Genomic DNA, 23,619 nt, shown 5'->3' with positions numbered 1-23,619 from the left:
GCGCCGGCGGCCGGTGACACCGCGCCGCCGCGCGCACAAGGTCGCCCCGGTGCCCACCATACGGCTCGAGCTCATCTGAGATCGGTACATAGCCGTTTTCACGACAGGCTATCTGGCGAATGCACCTTGACCAAATGTGCACTAAATCTCTTTTACATTAAATATCATCATATCATGAATTTATTTAAGTGTTTTAATCGAAACTAACGTCTGCTATCTTTAAAAAAAAGAGGAATAAAATTATCGGTGGAACCCAAACTGATAACTTTTATTAAGAAACACACTGAAGATAATTTAACCAAATCTGCACTATATCTGCACCTAATCTGCACCAAATATGTACCAAATGGCCGTCGTGAAAACGGCTGTTATTAACCATATTGTCAGAAAAATATGGCGTGAGATAACAGTAGGACAACAAGAGGAAAAGAATATTTACTTGGAGTTATGCAATCAAACACGCAGAAAAAGATGATCAATAGGACAACGAAAAGAAGAACTAGGTAAAAAGGACGAGACGTTTATCAAGGAATAGAAGAAAAAAACGGTGAATACCCGGATTGTCCGGCGGGAGGCTTACCCAAAGTAAAGGTGAATTATGAACACATCTACAAGATAAGCGGCGAAGTTTTTAGCTCAGACATTATATTGAATCATTGATGTGTATGTGTGTTGAATTATATGCGTGTTGAATTGATCAAATTGATCGATGGATGTCAGATCATTTTTTAAATGAACAGTGTGTCGTATTGTGATACCAATTATGTCTAACCACTGGCGGATCCAGGGGGGCACGGGGGCCATGCCCCCCCCCCCCCCCACAGGCCTAAAGTGCCCTGTTTGCCCCTCCCAAAACGTCAGAAAAATTGCTAAGAAAATATACCTTCACTAAAGGACATAATGTGGAGTTTGCTAATGTAATAATTGAATGAGGACTTTACTCCACAAGAAATCGTTCGGGTCGGAGCTTTCGAATTGTATTACAAAGCTTCGTCAGCGTATCATAATCGGGTTCGGGGATATCGGTCGCAAAAACCCGATAAAAACCCGATTATGATACGCTGACGAAGCTTTGTAATACAATTCGAAAGCTCCGACCCGAACGATTTCTTGTGGAGTAAAGTCCTCATTCAATTATTACAAAATATACCTTGATAGAAGTTTTTAGCCACTTGGTGAAGTAAAGCTTTCCACAGCATAATATGGAAGCAATATGGTAGCAGTGTGAGGGTCAGTCAAAAGTTGCGCGAGCGGAGTCGACCTTAAAAAAAAGACTGTTGTTGGCACGTGTTTATGGCGCGGCAGCTGGTAGTTGGCGGTGTTTCGCGTGGTGTGGCATCACTGGCGGATCCGGGGGGGGGGGGGGCACGGGAGCCTGAGGTGCCCCTGACAGGCCCGTGGTGCCCTTGCTAGGCCTGTGGTGCCCCTGGACCCTGGCAGGCCTGTGGTGCCTCTGGCGGGCCTAGGGTGCCCCTGCTAGGCTGCTGATGCCCCTGGGACCTGACAGGACTGTGGTGCCCCTGACAAGCCTAAAGTGCCCCCAACAGGCCCGTGATGCCCCCGACAGGCCCAAGGTGCCTCTGCGTGATGCCGTGATGCCTGCGAGGCCGGTGGTGCCCCTGCGAGGCCGGTGGGCCCCTGACAGGCCCATGGTGCCCCTGCGAGGCCGGCGGCGCCCCTGGCAGATCTCTGGTGTCTCTGACAGACCTGGGGTGCCCCTGACAAGCCTGTGGGGCCCCTCACAGGCCCGTGGTGCCCTTGCTAGGCCTGTGGTGCCCCTGGCGGGCTGGTGGTGCCCCTGCTAGGCCGGTGGTGCCCCTGACAGGCCTGTGGTTCCCCCGGACGTACCAAGGGGGGTCATGACCCATGTGGCCCCCCTTGGATCTGCCACTGATACATAATATATATTGATTTGTAAAGGCGTTGTGACTTATGCAATATGCAATTGCAGGCACTTGGTATCCCTCACTTATCCCTCATTGGGGGCTCTGGCGGGCTCCTGAGGCCCCACGTCTATTTCCGGGAGCCCTAGACAGGCTCCTTTGGGTCCTTTCAGTCCACTATAGCATAAGAGGTCTCCATGCGAGTCCTATACATCTGAGGGCGTACCCTGACGTCTGCACTGTAAAAAAAAGTTTAGCACCATAGAGGTAGGGGAGGGTGGGGCAAAGCGGCCACCCTAACGCTTCTCACGATGCCAACGCTTGATCTTTAAACTTGAAAAGATTCTTTCTATACCAATGTGATCCCTATTAAGTTGCCTTTTATTTCAACTGCGTTTTATTTCCAAAGGCGTTCACATATGGAAGATATTGACAAAACTTTAAACCTATGCATATTGGCCACTTTGCCCCATACCCTGGGGCAAAGCGGCCACCCGCGTCTTCTCAAGTCCCGATATGAGAAACAAAATAGTTGCCTCATGTACGACTAGGGTATTTGATGGTGACAAGGTTTAAGCGAGGATGGATGTTTGCTTTGTCAGCATCCCACCTGTAGGTAAACAAAGAAAGGATTTTCATGAAAAAACATTTAATTGCATTATTTGGTAACTCATGCAACTGAAAAGTAGCCAAGACGAATGCATGACGACACATTTGAATATAAATAATGTTTTTTATCCAGATGGAAACAACTTATGGCCAATTGGGGGGTGGCCACTTTGCCCCGGCCACTTTGCCCCGCGCATACCGTCCGAGACAAAAAGATTCCAGCTTAGATATTAGTGGGGTAAAAAACATTAAAATTGGTAGAATGCATGTACGATAACCATGCAATGCATGGACAAGAACGCTTATAAAAATTCCAAACGGTTATGAAATAACATAACATTTAAAAATATTAAACATAGTTGGTATCCTGGCAAGAAATGCTTTTCCGTGTTTCACAGAACAATGGTGATGGGCCTGAAACCCCGGTCTGGCTCATTCGAATGACCGTGACGAGAAGCATAATTGGAACCCATAAATTGGAACTGACGCCAGCTATGAAGGGCTTAAACGATGGGTGGCCGCTTTGCCCCGGGTGGCCGCTTTGCCCCACTCTCCCCTACTTTTCAATTGACTAATTTTCAGTACCCTAGCGGTGCTAAGCTAAGCATTTTATTCGTACTTAACTGAGATCTAGTTTAGTATCAAGGTGCTAATATAAGTACCCATATTTGTTTAGCACCCGTGTACTAAATGTAGTACCCTACACCTGCTAGCCCAATTTTCAGTACCCTAGCGGTGCTAAACTTTAAAAGGTGCTAAGAATAGTATGCAGTTAGTACCTTCCGTACTCATACATGAACCGTTTTAGCGCTATTGTTACCCCACGGCAAGTAGAATAATGCTAACGAAAGCATTGGGGCTGAAAGTAGAATATCTATACAAGTTAAAGCTGCTGCATGAAAAGTTCGCAAAAACTGCTTTCTTTAGCAGCACATACTTTCACTAGTTACTGCAAAAAGGACTAATCAATTACCAAAAAGGAAATTGTGTAAGGCCGAAAAGACGTGCAAAAAAGGTTATATCCTAGATAAGTGATAACTACAAGTCTCAATGATTGTGTTTTGCATTCTGCAATATTCCCGTGTAAGTGCATCTTTCAAGCATCCAACACATTATAAAATTAAAAAATAATAATGGAACATTTATTAACACTTCATATCATCTGCATGAAAAACAAATGTAAATATATACACAAACAAACGCACGGGAAATAACGAAAGGTCGCTCATATACCTGCACACTCGCAGTGACCGACGATTAACGCGAGATCGACTGGGGGAGGCGGGGGGGGGGGGTCGTTGAACCGACGTTCCGTTCATGGCCATAAGTTCGACCTCATCCACGACCAGACGGCGTTTAGTGATAGACGGAACCGGAGACCCCGTGTTGTTGTCGTAGTTGTCCTCCATTGTAAGTGGTAGTCGACGGAAGAACTGACCAGGCCCCATGCCCGGAGCAAAAAAAAACTGGATCAGTTCCAAGATTTTTTTTTTCTGTTGGGAGCTATTTTCGCAAACAACACAACTTTCCTTCAGACCAAGAAGCGCGATTTGCCAAAGTCGGAATATGAAGCACTTAAACAATATAAGATAATGTCAAAAGATACGTGTCAGACTCACCAAAGTCGATCAACGTCGGTGTCGGTGGCATGTGTCGGTGGCAAATGCTCATGTACCACCCGGCCCCGGAGCACTTCACTTCACTTCACTGCACTGCTGCACTGCACTTCCCTCCACCTCACTGCCTCCCGGAGCAGGGGCACGCACTCCCATGCCACACACGACGGATTCCACCGATAATAGCTGATTTAAGCTATCATTCCAGAGCTATCACTCGGTGGCATGTGCCCGGAGCACTTCACTTCACTTCATTTCACTTCATATACCGGAGCACGTGCACACACTCCCACCACGACCAACGGACTCCACTAAAATGGCGCAACACGTGGCCGGAAACAGCTGGCACGCGCATGCGCATATCGCTCTGCGCCGTCAAAAGGTGCTAAAGGGCTGGTGATAAGACTCCCAGAGATTTGTAAAGCAGGGCTTAGCTACTTTCTTTGGCGCCAATTTCAAATTTGTTTCCTCTGTAAGCATGTCCGGTTCTATTGTGATACTAACGTAAGCACCATATTCAGCATTATCAACGTCTAAAACACTTAAAATGGTTCTAATTAGAAATCCAGCTTGAAAGAGCACTCACTGATGGACTGGGTACTAGCAGAAGTAGACGTTAAGCTCAGTAGAAGAATAGGTGATCTAAACTTATAATATTTGATGGGAATGTTAGCTATCATTAGCACAGTATTAGCACCATGCTTCTTTGTAAATACGTCGTAGGGTTCTTTTGACGCTAAAAGGTGCTACGAATAGCAGCCCTTAGTACCCCAAATGCTAAACTTGTTTTACAGTGTGAGGTACCCAGCTGCACCTCCATGGTCTCTTACACTGGCGGATCCAGGGAGGGGGCATTTAGGGCCATGCCCCCTTCCCAGAGGCCTTAAGTGGCTCGTTTGCCCCCTCCCCCAAACGATAATGAAACATAGTTCAATCAGTGCGTGGCCCAGGAGCCGAGTTAGACAGGGGGTGTTTTACCACCTCCCGGCCCGCAAAGGGACCCAAGCACTGACTCGAAGCGGGTTAACTGGTCGACAAAAGCAATGGTAAGTGTTTACAAAGTAATATAAAGGCATGGGTCGGGTGGGCTACCAATTTATATATTTTTCCTTTTAGTTAAAAAAAATATTCATAGTGTCAGGGCTGTGACGAAAAATAAGTGGCCTAAATCCGATGAGAAAACAGGATTTGGGGGTACCCTAGGTTTGGCTCCTGCATGAGTTGCCCCCCCCCCCCCAAAAAAAAAAAACGCAAGCCTGGATCCGCCAGTGTGTCTAACTGGGATGTGACTTGACTGTGTGTTTATTAAATCGTCTAATAACTTCGCTAAGGAAAATCCATGTTTTAAAGGATATCTGGATAGAATCCAGAGTTTAGAACCGAACGCTCGCCATGTTCAGGAAGCCGGGCACAGAAACCCTGCTGACGAGTGACCAGGTTATTTGGCGTTTAGCACCACAACCGCAAATGGTCGTAGTTCCTTCAGGAGCAAATAATAGGTAAGTGACGCACGCAACATCTCGAAAAGGTTGGTCAAACGATCAGACATAATAAAATCGTTTCGATCAGTACATTGATCCGGCATTCCACATTTCTTCGTCGTAGCTTTACAAAGCACAATATTAACTATGCGCAATTCGAAGCCAGCCTTGCTGAATGTCTCATCTATCCCAGTGAGGACTACGATGCGGTCCCCACAGAGTGTGATATAAGGCCAAATGTCTCAGCACGAATCACACCAGCTGGCGGTCGATAAAAGTTGTTCTCACGACGGGCTATCTGGCAAAGGCACCAAACCTAGCGAAATCTATTCAAATCTCTAAGCCAACTCTTCGTTAACAGAAATCAGCCAAAGGTACTCCCAAATCTAGTTTGCTCGCCGATTTTAGGCCACTTATTTTTCACCCTTCGACCTTTTTACCGATGCGAACGAAGCGAAAGCAATTGCAACCTGCAAATGCTTTCGAAATAATATGAAGCGATCTTATTTTGTATGAAGAGATATAAAATTTCAGAGATTATTTTGTATCAAGAGGTTGAAGAGATAGAGTGTCATATAACTCTTTGTATTATGAGTTTATTTCAATGTTTTAATCGAAAATAATGTCTGATAACTTCATAAATAAGGTTTCCAGCATTTAGTAATTAGTCCCTACTACCAAGGCTGAGACCCTACCAAGAAACACTGCCCGTAATTTGACTAAATTGCACCAAATGTGACCTTACATCAGTACGTCACCAGTAATGCGCCGAACTCTGCTGAGTTTAAACAGACACAGGCGCGGCTCCAGAGGGTTAGGGATAAATGACACGTGCACTTGGCACGACGTTATAATCTATCGAGGTAGGTAGGTATCATTGCATATTAGCGTTTAATGTTGTTAGGTCAGCTCAACACTGAAAAAAATTACACCTAGAGAGTTATTTTTGGAGTTTTTTTTTCCACTCCAGTTTGGCGAATAATCACGCACCAATGGCATATAATGATTATGTTTTGTAGCGTATTCTTACTCTCTGCATTGCATTAAGGGCGTTTTTGAAAGTTATTCTTAAACCTGGTACTATAATCATCTCTTTTGTGTTTTAGCAAGTGCTAATTTTATCTTCTAATTTTATCACGTGTCCTTTTTATTCTTTCGGGTTATAAATTTATATCAGTCTCAAAGAGGCATGGGGTAATTTTAGCTTATTTCACAGTGATAAACAAGGTCATTGGAATATATTTGTGCTGAACTCCCATTAGATGGTAATAAAATTGACAGCTAGAGTACTTTTATCAAAACTGCATAAAAATAAACCGATGTGGAGTATTTAGGGTAATTTTTATACTCCATTACGGCTGATAAATTGACGCGACAGAATAAAACTATTCTCATGTAGGTGTAAAAATTACGTCCTTCGTGATAAAACTATCATGTCCGGACAATAATTTTATAACCATGGAGTAATATTATGTGGTAGCATTACTAACATTATTCTTCGGGAGTATTCGGGAGCGTATTTCAAGCAATACTGTATCACTTTCTTGATAATCCTATTCCGTTGTGACATAACTAATCTAAAAGTGATTAATCTATTCGTCGAGCACAGTATTATTCCAAGAATAATATTTTCGGAATGTCTCTGCAGTTCGCGACCATTCGCGACCGCCATTGTGCTCAAGTCGTCAGAACCAAGGCCTTCTGTCAGAGAACCGAGCAAGCGTCCCAGTCCTCGAAGGTAAGCTGAAATTACTGTATACTTTGTGTTTAGTATGACTTTACAGCAATCCGTAGTATGACCATACAATCCCAGAAATGCGTTGACGTAGATTTGCGGACGAATATTTCCGCGATGATGAAATTCTGGAAGACAAATTGTCACCCATGACATGCTCAAGGCTATTGAAACCAGGGGAAACAGCCATGTCAATTACCCTGATTTAGGTCAAGTTGTGATCAAGATTGTTATGTAGAGCTAATAAGTTATAGATTTTGTGATATTTTTTAAACCATGCAACTCACAGTGTAAGTAACAATATAAGCATCTCACTCAGGGACACTGTATGAAAATGCTCCAAATACCTAGGTATGGCATGATAGCGCAACTTTCTGCCTCCTGCCGTCGCCGCCGTCGCCGCCCGCGGGGTCATCTGACCAGTTACCACACGCGCTGCAGTCGGCTCTGAGTCTGCGCCCGCCCGAGAGTCAGAACTGGGCTCCCTTGTCTGACCTGACCTGACCTTACCTGACCTGACCTTCCACAATGATATAATGTTCACTTGATGCTGCTTGATGTTAATTCCATTCATTAACCCTCGCATGTGTAGGGGGGGGGGTCGGATGGACCCCCCCCATGGTTTTTCGCGAATAACTCACGTAAAAAGCGGCCGATCGCGACGAAACTTTCAGTACCCTCGCATTGATCAATTTGACACCTACCCTGAAAATTTCATGACCCTGACCCAAATGACCTTTGACCTGTGACCTCTTTTCCGAGACCATGTTTGGCCGGAATCGCGATTTCGCGTATGTCGGCTCGCACTAGCCGCGTGTTTGCAAGCTTTTCGTGGTTTCAAACGTTCAAACATGTGATTTGATGTTACTCCCGTGTGTGTCAAGGTCACCTGAAGGTCAGGTCAGGTCATTGACCTTTGGTGACCTCGGGTGACCTCGGGTCACTTTTTCGAGTTTTACGTGTTTCTAGGCTAGTTTTTGGAGCTGAATTCGAATTTAGCAACCATTTGAACATTTACGAAGTAGTTTTGGTGACTTCGTAACATGTTACGAAGCTGTCAGAGGCGGTTGACACGTACTACGAATACCCGTCACGACGCCTACTGGTTGACCTGACCTGACCTGACCCGACCTGGTCTAAATGCTTCAAGACATCATCTGTGATCAAAACTAACACGATATTCGTGATCAGCACCCCGAAAAACCCCTTAGCAGCCACACTTTACGACTTTCTAACAGGTCCCGATTTTCCCGACTTTGGGTCATTGACCTGACCTGGAAGGTCAACCAATGACCTAGGACCTTAAAATTGGGTATCATCGGCTTCCTCTCGTCACGGGCAACACGCTCGTTTTTTTCCGCGAAGCTCTAGCTCGATCAGGGGCCAAACGGCAAGGGGGGGTCCAACCGACCCCCCTACACATTAGAAGCTGGCAAACGCCGCACACATGCGAGGGTTAATGTGATTTTGCGATGTTTCCAGGTGTGGACTGTGGACTGACTTGGGATTTGGGAATGATCATGGGGCTCGAGGAGGACGTGAAGGAGCATGTCCTGCACAAAATCAGACATACCGCGAAGAAGTAGGGGAGAGTGGGGTAAGATGCCCAGGGTGGGAAAGACGCCCCACCCCCTCTAGCGGGGAAACAAAGAATCGAACCTGGAAATGAATGTTCTTAGCGTAAAGCGGAAGCCTGCCTTGTTAACTGCACAAAAATTTGCGAAGCTCAGTTGGGCAACGGCTGGCTGGTGATTGCATGTTTTTTATTTGCTGCTTTCAAAAAATATTTTGGCGTCAAAACATTGTAAATATCAAAGAAGGTAGATAATTTTTGCGTCCCTTGCTTTAGTCGTGATACATTACCATGCGTGTACTGTGTCCCAAAGAGTTTGTTTCAGGGTGTAGTTTTATGGCTAACAAATTGTGCTGATTTAATGTTCCTTCGGTACCTTGGGGTAAGATGCCCCCTGTCCTGATGGGGAAAGACGCCCCCCTAAATCCGTAGGCTGTCCTTCAAGCAGCCCGTCAAATCATTTATTACATACACTGTAAAAAATGTCACCAGCCAATTCTATGACAAGGAGTGGGTTACACGGTCGTCCATTGTACCTTGCTGTTATATATAGGGACATTATCAGCCTGAGCGTTGTTAGTTTAAGAGTGCCCTCGTAAAACAATTGGTTACAAACGGTAACCTAATAACTTAAATGCTTCCCTAACACCCCTTCCTGCTTATTAACAGATTTCGCGCTGTGTCGGAAAACTACGCATAGTCTCATAATTAAATCCGCCGGAAGCTTGTCGCATGCTAGTTACATGCGTGTTTCATTATCGTGTCATATTATTATTATGTCGGCTAATGAGGCACCGCCCTGCACGTGCTTAAAATTTTATCTTGCACACACGCCACCTAGTCGGAAACTCATCATCGGACTAGTCCTGGTAGGGTTTACGTGTTGCCGAATGAGGCAAAACGACTTTGATTCGGTAGTGCCTCATAAATCCCTGATACGGTGAGCAGCGACGAGTCTGAGACTGCTTCTAAAACGCGTCCTTCACTTCCGGCGGGGCCGTCATTTCCGGCCGCCATTGTTCAGTTCTGCGGCTGCCGGCGGTTGGTGCGGTTGTGTTGTGGCACGGTGCGTTGTGAAGTTCTCGGACTGGGATATTTCGAAGGTATGTTATATTGTATGATATTCAAGTAGCAATGGGCGACATTTTATTTATTTTGTAATACCTATTCTGAACACGTGTTGCGTCATATAATTCACCCCTTGACCGTTGTGGGCCAATGTTTCGTTTGAATTCCGACTATTGGAAGACGGACTTTCTTTCAGTTGCTGTCTAGCCTTTTTTCCAAATGTGTAAGCTACACATATTGCCTCACATTGATTTATCTTATACAAAAGTCAGTTGATGTAGATAATAAAGCCATCCTCACTGATATTTTCAAAATCAGCAGTTAATTTTCTTTTCTGTTTGCAGAGCTGCTTAAAGTTGTGGGAGACTGAGGAATGAAGGTATACCGAAAGCCGGCGATATTTCTGTTGGTAAGCCTGGCCCAGAAAAAATACTTGCTTGAATCTGCAAAACGTGGCAAATGTTTGATGGACTGCACAGTGCACAATGTACCTGACATGGCAGGATCAACTTGCTCACTCGCCTGTTGTAAGTGCCGTTGCGTCAGAGCCCGTGGAAGTGCCGGATCGTGCCTCATGCAACCGTATTATTCCGTGAATGTTATTGGTGGTGACTCGAATCAGCTTTTGCTCCACTCCACTATGATATTGTAATATGTTTATATTTATATATTTTTGTATCGTATGCTAATAAGTAATAAACGTTATTTTGTGTATGTTTTTTTTTGTAACGTGGCTGGCACGCTGCCGTGACTGTCGTTGGCCGGGTCGTCCACCAGTCGGAGGGGTGGCTGGGGAGAAGAGGGGGGGGGGGGGTGACGCAATTGAGCTAGTATTACTACTGGGCAGCAATAGCAGGCGCTAGCTGGTTGAGTTACTAGGCGAGTCCTGCTCACTGAAAAAAATATTGACTAACTACGACCTAATAAACGAAGTCATGTCAAGGGAAAACTTTGCGTTCCAAAATATTTGTCATTTAACCAACCCACAACCAGCGAGCACTCAGTAACCAAGCGACAACAAAGCGTATACTAGTGCTAGGCATTACAGGAACCAAAGGGAAACAACTGGAAAACAATAGAATAACCAATGCTTAGCATACACTTCGCAATGCCACCAAAGGTACAACTAACAGTTGCGCATTCTCCAACTAACCCACTATCATGTCTGTGCAAGGTTTATACTTATGATGTACAATATCTGTACCAAGTCAATACAGCGAGCTTACCAACCCAAATACCAGGTATTCACTAGCCTGGTACTCACCCCTTCCCTCACCCCCCCCCCCCTCCCACCCACTTCACATAGGTACGATATTCCGTTGCGCCTCTCGACCAAAGCTTAAAAAAAGATAGTTTGATTTCCAGATCATTTATTTAAAAAAAAAAAAAACGCTAAATAACATTTCCGGGCGTAATTTTTCCATGAACTCATTACACTCGAATGACAGGAAATATTATCACACCAGTTTTCCACATCATGCCTTCCATGTTACGCGGTCTGGCTCTATGCCAGAAGAAAGAAATGCGGTCTCTGGACTAGCTGCAAACAACGCCACTCCGGCGGCTACCCGTACTTTGCCGGGCCGCCGGCACCGGCGCCACCCTTCAGGGCCACGCTCACGGCGAGAAACAGCATGTGCTTCATGACTTCACCATGGAAGCGCTGCCTGACTCTGTCTTTGGGCGCCTCGTCTTCGACGCCCAAGACATGATACGACAGATAGCGCCAGGTGGACCGAGAGCCCGTGGGGTATTTGAGAGAGCAGACGAAGAGGGCCGCGGCCCATACGAGGAGAGTGTCCCTCGCTGTCACTTCCGCCACCTCTAGGCTCTACTCCATCGATGAAGACAGTGCCGCCGGCCACCACAGCACCAGGACCCTCGCCATCGTTGAGGAATATATCCAGGGCGTCGCCCAGTGTCCAGGCGATGGGCTTCGGGACGTTATCTGAAAAGAGGCATGCATTAAACATGTTTAGGGAAAACTGCAAATGGAAAGGGCACGTGGGACGGCCGAGGCGGGCATGGAAGGCACGGGACGGGGAGCGGTGGAGTGCCCCACGTCCAGACACGTAGCCAGGACTTTGCTCAGGATTTTGACAGAAGAAAGATGGCCACGCAGTCTCGTATATGCAGTAGCGGCGGAATACCTTCAATTAAGGGGGGGGGGGGGCATTGCCGATTTTGGCCCATTCTTTCCATGCAACGCCCATAGGGCTATAGCCCTATGGGCGTTGCATGGAAAGAAATGGAAAGTTGCATTTTAACATTATAATGTTAAAATGCCAAAATCAAAGGGGGCACGGTACCCCGGTGCCCTCCCCGTTCCCCCGCCTATGCATATATGCAAATTCATGTATGATGTAGCAAATGTGACATGACATTGGGGAAACATGTAGATTGTAGGGACTACTGTCACAAATTCAAGAACACAGACAGGACAGTTAAATCACAACTAAATAAAAGAAAGAGAAGAGAGAGAAAAAGAGAGAGATAGGGAGAGAGAGAGAGAGAGAGAGAGAGAGAGAGAGAGAGAGAGAGAGAGAGAGAGAGAGAGAGAGAGAGAGAGAGAGACAGAGAGAGACAGAGAGAGACAGAGAGAGAGACAGAGAGAAAGAGAGAGAGACAGAGAGAGACAGAGAGAGAGAGAGAGACGAGAGAGAGAGAGAGAGAGAGAGAGAGAGAGAGAGAGAGAGAGAGAGAGAGAGAGAGAGAGAGAGAGAGAGAGAGAGAGAGAGAGAGAGAGAGAGAGAGAGAGAGAGAGAGAGAGAGAGAGAGACGGATACAAGGACGGTGATGAAGACAAAGACGCTGGTGGAGATGGAGATGGAGACGGAGATAGAGAAGGGAGACAAAGAGGAGTAAACGAGAAAGGGGGACGCTGGTTGCTGAAAGGGGGCGGAGGATGAGACGAAGCTAAGGGGAGGCATGGCGATCTTATCACCGAATTTTGCTGCGATGTGATTCGGGCCTCGGCGACAAAGTCGTGGCTGAATCCGGCAGTGTATCGGGGCCTCAAAGACAGGTCACTTCAGATTACGCATGATGGACGGGCAATGAATGCGAACGTACCTTGATAGTTGTTCTCCCACCGGTCTCGCAGCCTCGGATATCCGTGTAAATCTTATAAATTGCCAAACGCCAGCCTGCTCACCAACCCACGTGCACCTCGCACGGCGACCGCGAAGCGAAAGGACAAAAAACGACGATGGCGGATATTGCGCACGCGCACGTCGGCGGGGAATTCAATTCCAGAACTGACGGGAGACGCTAGTCGCGCGGCCGCCGTATGACGAAGGTAGCTGCCAGAACTGCACGTGCAATGAGGTCATAATGAATGCTTGAATAATGCTGCTTTACTAAGTCATTAGCAAGTATCCGAAAACAAACTCGGCACTATTGCACTACAAGATGGACGAAATCTAGAAGCAAAGTAAAAACTAACTACGATCTTCTCATGCACTGGCTGTGACTTAGGCTTGTATACGTTCTGCGCTTGTCTTGATTTTGGCAAAGCCAAAGCAAGGAAAACCTTTGTGAACTTTTTTTTCAGTGCTAAGGAACCTAATCGGCGTACCGATATGCTGGTTTTGTCCTCGTTTTCAAACGAGGTACCGAATAACGAAACGAGGGGCTGACACGGGGGTGCTTGGTTTATGAGGCGTGGGCTTGTCATTTACTAACGAAACAAGCTTGTACCCTCTTACTAGCTAAATATGAGGCGATTTTTACACGTCGCTGCATGCTCATTTTTGCGCCAGCGGTTTTCCTACAAGGGGCTTGTAAGATTTTTTTACAGTGTACTTGTGATGAGAGACAAAAGCCGATCTGGGACTATTGAAAATCCGGTACGGTCGGGTGCTCCCCATGCCGGTCTCTCGGCCCACACAGCGACTTTTTGGGCGGCATCTAACTCTGAGAGCCCTCACGACGGCCTCTGTGGGCCCCATTATTGGTTCCAGGGCCCCTCACGACATCCTTTGAGGGCTCCCACGTTGGTTCCACGGGCCGCGCTGGCATCTGAGGTCCCCACGATGGGCTTGAGGGCCCTCAAGCATCATGAAGACCTATAAGGGCCCCACAGTGGTCTCCGAACGCCACCACGGAGGCTTGTTTGGCCACGCTGGACTATGATGGCCCTAACGATGACCTCTGAAGCCCCTTACGACTACTTTTGAGGGTCCTTACGATGACGTTTGGTGTCTACTGCAGGCTCGAAGGGACTACTGATTCGTTTAGGCGATTCACGTGCCTATTTTTGTCACTTATAGTGCAGGGGGCATCTTACCCAACGCCAGGGGGCGTCTTTTCCACCCTGTGGGGTAAGGTGCCCCCTTTCACTTCTTCAGGAAAATGCTTAACCCGCGCCCTGCTGGGGGGGGGTGTTTGAACACCCCCCCTTGTGGTTTTTCACGAATATCTCAAAAACGGCGGCGCGGAGCGCCGCCGTTTTTGGTACACCTTATCATACATCAATTCTACACATGTTGTGAAAATTTCAGACCAAGGTCATTCAAGGTCAGGTCACCAGGTCACTTGAAGTGACCTCACCTCATAAAAAAACGCCATAGATGTGTTCAGCTCGACGATACGGATCGACTGATATGCAACATGACCCTTCCCGGTCAGGTCATGACCTTGACCTGAGGTCAAATTTTCAAGTTGACCTTTCAAGGTCAAGTTATAGTTCATTCGATGCGTCTTGACGAGGGGAACACGATGCCGGTAAAAGTAAGCTCGTACAAGGCTTGGGTCAAAAGTTATTGCAGAAAAACTGTTTCCGAAAAAATCGGCTATTTTTGCAGTTTTTGCCCCCTGCAGGCAAAACCGTTGACGTTAAGTCAAATCTGAGAAAATTACTCAGAAAGGGCGTTAATAGGGCTATCGAATGCGCTTTTCCGCGGCGCTGTAGCTCTATTGGTTCCCGAGTTATGCGTTGGCTTCTTGGAAATTTTCGACATTCGACCTGGAAATCGGCGAAATTTTGCCTTCAATGACCTCTGGTGACCTGACCTTTGACCTGACCAAAAAATTGACCGAAGTGATTTCCTCATTATTTTTGACGCCCTTTCGAACGCCGCCTTCCGCGTATCGCTACGTGGCCCAGGAGCCGAGTTAGAAGGGGGGGTGTTCAAACACCCCCCCAGCAGGGCGTGGAAATCCAGGACCCCCAGCAGGGCGCGGGTTAATAGCAAAAAAGTTATCATGTTTCAGGCACGAAAGTGTGACATTTTTGGAGAAAAATGATGTCGGCTTCCGTTGAAACTCCAAGTTTTGGCTTTCCGATCGTCATTTTCGAATAATATATGACATATGTAGTCAAACCCTGGGCATCTTTCCCCACTCTCCCCTACTCGTATGCCCAGACGATGATAAACGTGGAGTCGGCCGACAAAGACGGTGAGTTTTGAACGGGCACAAGCACACCTTTTCGGATGAGGTGTTCCGCTAGCAACACATCGTGCCGGGGGGGGGGGGGATACTCCTCTTCTATATAACTGGGCTCGAGCCGATCATCATAGACAATATATTCCTGGCCAGGGCTGGAATAATGTTTAGATCTGACTAATTTTTTTTTTAGCGAATGTAAAGTTAGGCCCGAGGTATTTTCGATAAATACGAGGTCAGGCCAAAACATTAGCCAAGGCCAAGTGTAGGAAGGTATTTCCCACGCATGCTTCTTCCTGCACGATGGAGAAATGACGTTTCACATATCCCAATGGCGTAATACATTAATAGCAGAGGGCAGGACAACTGTTTATTTTCTTGATGATTTTTTTTTTGGCTTAAAGGAAGACTGCCACCTTTTTTACACAAAACGGTTTTCACTAGACCTAACCCACCTATGACCTACCCTGAAGTCTGTTTCCCGAAATTCGGCCTAGTTTTCAAGATATCCGCGATTGGACTTCAGATTAAAGTCATCACAAATGTGTGGAATATGGGAATGTAACATTACCATGTTAAAATCCCATCTCCCACACTTTTTGTGATGGCATCAATGTGAAGTTCGAATGCGAATATCTCGAAAACTAGGACGAATTTCGGGAAACGAACTTCAGGGTAGGTCATAGGTGGGTCAGGTCTACTGAAAACCGTTTTAAACCGAAAACCGTAAAAAGGTGGCACTTTAACGACGGGCGGGACAACATGTTGTACCTCACCTTTGGACAGCCAATCGTCGTTGGTTTTGCTATTAGTCAAAAAGTGTTGTTTAACTCTAGTGATATGTCATGGTTGTCTCCATTCAGGTTGTCTCCATTCATGGTTGTCTTTATTGTCTCCAAATATACCACAGTTACATGCAGTTTGATACCTACTTGCACTCCATACTTAACCATGACAGCGGAACATCGGGTACTAATTTCTTATTTCACTGAAATATTTTAACGACGTATAATTATTTTGTAATTATGCACCACGTTTAGTTGTAAGAGTGTATCGCATGACTACGCAAACGTACTACGCATCGTACTACGATTTTGAGAGTGAAAAGAATTCAGGAAGAAGCGAAGAATCGTCGCCAGATACTGTAGATGGCATAGCCAGCTACTGTACGAACGCGGTTCCTTGTTTCTGACTGGTTTTCTGGCTGGTCGAACTGACTGGTTTTCTGACTGGTTGAGTGGGCGCAGTCAGGCTATCGGGTCGTGTCCGCTGAGCGTGACGCACGGCGTGATACAGGGGTCCATTTTGGGACCGAGCCTGTATTTGCTTTTCACCAACGACCTGGCCCAACATCTGTCAAATGTCCTCCTGTGCTTAACGAGCTGGGTTGGAAGTGTGTGGACGACTTGATTCGTGACAGTGACGTAGCTGTGGTTAGTCGCCTACTTACTTCGGACAGTGCACCACAAATCCTGCGGAGCAAGTTGGTGCTCAGCTCCGACGAGTCAGCTCGCACCACGCGTGCGACCGAGCGGGGACAGCTGCGTCTGCCCCGGGTCCGAACCGAGTTCGGCCGTCGTGGATTTTTGTTTCGCGCCAGCCAGCACTGGAACGAGTCCTCAGGAGCGCGTCAACAGTAGGTGTGGTCGACTGGTTAGTGTACCGGAAGATGTCTTAGATGTGTATTTTACTCTGTGGTTTCACTTCTATCCGGTTTTACTGCAGTGTTTTATCCAGATGTGTTTTCGCATGTATACGACGTGGTCACCACAAAACCCATGTAATGGAGGGACCTAATAAAATTGTATTGTATTGTATTGTATTGTATTTCTCTCCTAGGGCGTTTATTTGTACGATATGCATTGATGCCAACTGACTGCAATATTCTTTTTCACGGCAGACGACGAGCTGCTAGCTCTACTTGCCTATGGTTGTGGAACAACCATTGGCACCTTGGCGGATCCGAGAAACGGGGTTCGTCACTGTCAGGCAGGTGAGGAACTATCGGTGGACGGTGTGGTGGTCTGCCAACTGCCGGCCACCAGGTTGGAGACCGTGGCCCTAATGACGGCCGCCCACGCTGTCTTCTACACAAAGTTCACGGGGCCCTGCAGGGCCCTGTTCGAGATTCTTTACCGGAGTGTGGGATTCGATGTAAAGTAAACCTATCTGGCTTATCACAGAAGGTGTGGGAGGTTACCCAGGTAGTGTAGAACCAGCATCGGAGATGCCCACTCGAATGACTGGCAACCTGTGGCTCACCTGTGGTTCAAGTGACTCGTGACTTGTGGCTCACCTGTGGCTCAAGTGACTCGCAACGTGTGGCTCACACTACTGGAGCCTCTGTATTATGACTAATTCAGCTGCGGCGGTCTCAGTACGCCAATGAGTCTCAGTACGTCTTTCATAGCCCAGATCACGCTCGTTTTATATGCCATCCGTGGCGGTGGTTCTGTGCGCAGATGTTATTCGTTAGCCTCAGTGTTAACCATACACGCTCGTTTTATCTGCCATCCGTGGCGGTGGTTCTGTGCGCAGATGTTATTCGTTAGCCTCAGTGTTAACCATACACGCTTGACGCTCGTTTTATCTGCCATCCGTGGCGGTGGTTCTGTGCGCAGATGTTATTCGTTAGCCTCAGTGTTAACCATACACGCTCGTTTTATCTGCCATCCGTGGCGGTGGTTCTTTGCGCAGATGTTATTCGTAAGCCTCAGTGTTAACCATACACGCTCGTTTTATCTGCCATCCGTGGCGGTGGTTCTGTGCGCAGATGTTATTCGTTAGCCTCAGTGTTAACCATACACGCTCGTTTTATCTGCCATCCGTGGCGGTGGTTCTGTGCGCAGATGTTATTCGTTAGCCTCAGTGTTAACCCGCGCCCTGCTGGGGGGGGGGGGTGTTTGAACACCCCCCCTTGTGGTTTTTCGCGAATATCTCAAAAACGGCGGCGCGGAGCGCCGCCGTTTTTGGTACACCTTATCATGCATCAATTCTACACATGTTGTGAAAATTTCAGACCAAGGTCATTCAAGGTCAGGTCACCAGGTCACTTGAAGTGACCTCACCTCATAAAAAGTTTCAATGTCTGTCATAGCTACACCGAGTGACCGATCGCTTTGAAACTTTCAGCGATTGCTAAGAGCAATAGCATGTATAAAATGTATATCTCAGAATTTTGATATCGATGACCTAAGGTCAGGTCAATTTTGCGACCTCCCCATTATAAGTCAATGGGAGAAAATTGAAATGCGTCTCTTTTGGACGAAAGACATTATAAACACTCCCAAACACTGAATTACAAGTGGTTTAGACACACTGAACATGAAAATGGTGTCCGTGACCCCTGTTTATGCCCTGAGGTCATCTTAGGTCATGAATGGTATCTAACAGTTTTTCGCAAATAACTTTTGATAGAGGCATGCTAGAGCGATGAAAACACCTTAGATGTGTTCAGCTCGACGATACGGATCGACTGATATGCAACATGACCCTTTCCGGTCAGGTCATGACCTTGACCTGAGGTCAAATTTTCAAGTTGACCTTTCAAGGTCAAGTTATAGTTCATTCGATGCGTCTTGACGAGAGGAACACGATGCCGGTAAAAGTAAGCTCGTACAAGGCTTGGGTCAAAAGTTATTGCAGAAAAACTGTTTCCGAAAAAATCGGCTATTTTTGCAGTTTTTACCCCCTGCAGGCAAAACCGTTGACGTTAGGTCAAATCTGAGAGAATTACTCAGAAAGGGCGTTAATAGGGCTATCGAATGCGCTTTTCCGCGGCGCTGTAGCTCTATTGGTTCCCGAGTTATGCGTTGGCTTCTTGGAAATTTTCGACATTCGACCTGGAAATCGGCGAAATTTTGCCTTCAATGACCTCTGGTGACCTGACCTTTGACCTGACCAAAAAATTGACCGAAGTGATTTCGTCATTATTTTTGACGCTCTTTCGATCGCCGCCTTCCGCGTATCGCTACGTGGCCCAGGAGCCGAGTTAGAAGGGGGGTGTTCAAACACCCCCCCCCCCCAGCAGGGCGTGGAAATCCAGGACCCCCAGCCGGGCGCGGGTTAACCATAACGCCCTTGTGAGTTGTGACCTTGAACGTCCTTCCCGCAGTGATTTCGCATTGCGGCCGGCAGAGACGAAGTTTTGCCTCCCTGCAGTTGAGACGCCGCTTCTCAACTAGGAAGCAAAATTACGTCCCTGTCGGCCGCAGTGCGCCATCACTGGAAGTGCGTCCAAATTAAGATGTACCTGCTGATGCTCAGGTACCATTCGTTAATCAATTGTTGGTGTTTCAATACATTGTTTAAATGCATTCCTTATTTTACACTTGGTCATAATATTATCACATCACCCCGCATTATCAGGGGTGGTACCTACTTTTACACCGGGGCTTGATTTTACCGGGGAGTTACTCCGGGGTAAAATTATCGAAAAAAGGAGTGCTTTTTGGCATGGCAATATTATTCCCCGAATGGGAGTAATTTTAGTATTAAGTTAATAAAATTATCATCTGGTGTAATTTTATCCAAAGATAGCATACTTTTATCCTCCGTCATAAAATTACTCCCTAGCACGAATAATATAAGCGTTCGGATACTAAATATATTCTATACGCTAGTTTTATTCCCCAAAACTCCCCATTTTAGGCGCTTATGCCAGGTCATAAAATTATTCGATTGCAGGAGTGCTTTTTGGCATTCTAAAATTAGAAAATGGGAGTAAGTTTTTTCAGTGAATACCTAGTTTGTTCAACGTATAATTCTGCCATGATGATTTAATTCGTTATCTAATATTTTGACGAACCTAAGTTGAATGTTTCATGAAGAAGGAGTGTTGTAAAATTGACATCATATCCATATTTTATCGCAGCTGTTTTCAGATTCCCTTCCTGTCCGGCCACTCGCCCAGCAGTGCCGTTACCACCACGCCGCCGCGTCGGTCAGTCAGAGGCTCCATACACCCGTGCCGGCACGCTGCACCAGAGAGCGGTCCTGTTTTTACTGGTGACGTAACCCGCCAGGCCCAGGCGACTCGGCAACTCGGCTGTGGGCGCTCTCGTGCACTGTGTGCAGTTTGTGTTGTAACGTGTATAGCGCGGGGTGCGGTGCGCAGTATTCATTCACCAATTAGAGCTATCCGTGTATAGGACTGGCGCGGGAGTGCAGAGTGCTCACTGTGACTGGTGCCAGTGTTGTTAGATCTACTCGTTGTCGCTGATCTATTCGTCTCCAGGTCTATTCGCTGTCGGTGATCTATTCGAGAACGCAGCCGTGGGATACCGTGATTGGTTATATGTTCAAGGTGAGCCAATTGGGTGTTGAGATAGTCAATAGCATGAATGAACACACAGAGGCGCATGATTCCAATAAGGAGTGTTTCTAGCTAACGCTTTACAAGACGACTTATTGAATACTTTCAGCCTCTGTAAAATAAGATCGACGGAGCGTACGAATAATAACGCGTTGCTCGATGAAAGGCGAGCCTTTTGGCTTTTGCAGTCCATAACGAGTGCAGGATGTCAATGGTGGGGTGTCTTGGGTGTAATAACCTGAAGTGTATATCTATAAAAGCGTATACCTACAGAATATACCTAAAGCGCGGCTTGCTACATTCTTTTAGCTCAAAACCTGAACCGACTTTTCGTAGCTTTTGTAACGTAAAGGTGTATTGTTTTTAAATAGTTTCCTAATGTCTCTCTCGGGAGTGAGTCCCAACCTACCACATCATGTAAGATCTCTATGACCACATCCCTTTCCACTACCTAATCTTCACTCCAGATGTCGAAGAGTCAGCAGCTGCCGTTCAAGATGATTCCCCTGCCAGACGACATCCAGAAGAGAATCGCCAGCGACTTCAGGGGCTTCCCCAACGGCCTTGTCAGCTGCAACCACTGGGGCTACAAGGTGTCCGCCACGACCACGGAACAAGAGCTGGATGGCATATTCAACTACCCGCTGGATCCACGTGACGTTTGGCTGGTGACGCCGCCAAAGTGCGGAACCACCTGGAGCCAGGAAATGGTGTGGCTTATCGCCAACGATCTGGATTATGAAGGAGCCAAATCACCACTGATGCCAGACAGGTAGGAGTTGAGAAGTCACTGCCGAGGGGGCCATGCAGAGGCCCGCCCGCCGCTCATAAAAACCGGAAATGGTTGCATTCCCGTCAAGTAGATTTTTCAAGTAACTTCAACTTTCAAGTAGATTTTTCATACCATAGACCTCTGTACACCGGTGTACAGAGGTCTATGTTCATACCAAACGATAGGCGTTATCACAAGTGTATTCGCGGCCATTGGGGCGACGTAAGAAAAGAAGAAAACAACTAGCCCCAAGAACTTTAAATTATCAAATAGCATGCACCTTTTCCTTGATATGTAGAGAATTTACCAATAATTGTTAGAGAAAATTGCATTTAAAATCTTCCATTTATGCTTTTTTCATCGTTTGCACAGTATGCTCTTTTACTAAGCTAGAAACACTAATTAGAAATAGTTCCCGCACCATCAAGAACAATAGGAAAGGCTTGATGTGAATACAATAATCTAAACGGTTTTGTAATCCATGTGAAGACACTTCTAAAATTGCCTGTAGAAATATTAAAGGCAAAAGTTCAACCTTTTCACAAGACGGATGGCTATAAACCTATTCAACGTGTGACAACTCAGCCGGTATATCGTCGCCTACAGCCCAGCTTTCCCCAGTGACCGATAGAGGCGCTGCTATCGATGTCCGCCCGTACCACCTAACGATCAGTTGAAGCTTCCGTCCACGATAAAATCACTATGGTATCGAAATACTGATGATAAATTTGTAAAGACGTTTCCGGGTTCGATGGAAAGGCGTTTACAGCGTTCTTCTTCATCCAGCCCGAATGCCTTCCCAGGTGGAACTTTCCCGACTTTGTGACCGTGATCGACAAGGACGACATGCCCCGCTGGTTCCGCGGTCCGACGGATGACTTCAGCGCGCTGACCGGCGACCCACACCGACCGGCGCCGCGCTACGTCAAGTGCCACCTGCCACTGTCCATGTACCGGCCGCAGCTGCTGGAGACCTGCCGGGTGGTCTACGTGGCCAGGAATCCCAAGGACCTCTGCGTGTCCCTCTACCACCACAGCCGCTTCTTCTACTGCTACGACTTCGAGGGCGACTTCGAGGTGGGTTGACGGGTGTTTATGCGCTGCATATCATCCGGGAACTATAATCATTGGTTGTAAACGGAAGAGACATCTGGCGTCTGCTAACTGATGTAGGGTCACGAGGAACTATTTCACTTTTTAGACAGGTGTTGACTGTTGTCAAAGAGAATGTCCATGTCTTAACGTTTCAGAGCATCAGCTCAGCAGCGTGACAGCGTCCATGGGGTAAAAACTAAAGCACCAGTTTCCGGCGACTAACAAAGTGGAATGCTTTTTTTTCTCGGCAGCTGTTCCTGCAGTACTTCATGGATGGCAACATTACCGATCTTCCCTGCGTGGAGCACATGATAGAGGCCTGGAACCTGCGTCCCCACCCCAACCTCTGCTTCCTCTTCTACGAGGACATGAAACGCGATCTCAAATCGCAGATCCGCAAGGTGGCCAAGTTCCTGGGAAAGGATTTCTCTGAAGAACAGGTGACCAAGCTGGCCGAGCACCTGCACATCGACAACTTCAAGAAGAACCCCTACGTCAACCGAGAGAACCTAAAACAGGATGGCGTGGCGTACACTGACAGAACCGACTTCATCAGGAAGGGCAAGACGGGCGATTGGAAGGGCGCTTTCACAGCCGAGATGAACGACAAGTTCGACCGCTGGCTCGAAGACAAGCTGAAGGGAACTGACCTCAGGTTCACCATGGAGCTGGACACGCAAGATTGACTCGACCGGACCCAGAGGCTTCCAACGTGGTACAATCGTGGACAAAAGTTTTGTCCACGACTGTACCTGGGTTTTGTACCTGGGTTTTGTCACAAAACCCAAAGGCTTGGAAAGGGTTTAGGGGTGCGCTGTAAAAATTGGTAAATTCTCTCCAGTGAGGCTTTGTCATGTGATAGCCGAAATGAATATAATATAGCATGATCGCCATTTTGGGCGCGGCAACTGGAAATTGTCAATACCTGATGTAGCATACGGCTGCACTGCGACAGTTGGAACTACATGGAAACTACATGGGCGACTACATGGAAAACTGGGACAAAGCTGGTGAACGAACGACAAATATTGCCAGAAATAACTCAGAAACAATACCCCCGGGTCTATATTCGTAATAGTAGCCTG

The 23,619-nt window shown here is 47.0% G+C and overlaps 1 protein-coding gene across 1 annotated transcript; it reads left to right on the top strand.

Moving 5' to 3' along the window:
• The first annotated feature begins 20,379 nt into the window (after positions 1–20,379).
• Positions 20,380–23,445, top strand: LOC122370850 (sulfotransferase 1C2-like). The gene is made up of 5 exons (XM_043346805.1): positions 20,380–20,658; positions 21,135–21,439; positions 22,243–22,516; positions 22,786–23,267; positions 23,318–23,445. The coding sequence occupies exons 1-4, from the start codon at positions 20,650–20,652 to the stop codon at positions 23,218–23,220; spliced, it is 1,023 nt and encodes a 340-aa protein (XP_043202740.1). The 5' UTR covers positions 20,380–20,649; the 3' UTR covers positions 23,221–23,267; positions 23,318–23,445.
• The last annotated feature ends 174 nt before the right edge of the window (positions 23,446–23,619 follow it).

Source organism: Amphibalanus amphitrite, unplaced genomic scaffold (genome assembly GCF_019059575.1).
Source record: "Amphibalanus amphitrite isolate SeventyFive unplaced genomic scaffold, NRLGWU_Aamphi_draft 001173F_arrow, whole genome shotgun sequence".
Lineage (NCBI taxonomy): Eukaryota > Metazoa > Arthropoda > Thecostraca > Balanomorpha > Balanidae > Amphibalanus > Amphibalanus amphitrite.
The sequence above is the reverse complement of the archived record's forward strand: the minus strand, read 5'-3'. Positions and strand labels throughout refer to the sequence as shown.

What these genes read in the sequence shown, in the direction of transcription:
- LOC122370850 (XM_043346805.1), top strand. An exon ending in TCACCACTGATGCCAGACAG is followed by an intron (nt 21,440 to 22,242) that starts GTAGGAGTTGAG and finishes ATGCCTTCCCAG; the next exon opens with GTGGAACTTTCCCGACTTTG. An exon ending in ACTTCGAGGGCGACTTCGAG is followed by an intron (nt 22,517 to 22,785) that starts GTGGGTTGACGG and finishes TTTTCTCGGCAG; the next exon opens with CTGTTCCTGCAGTACTTCAT.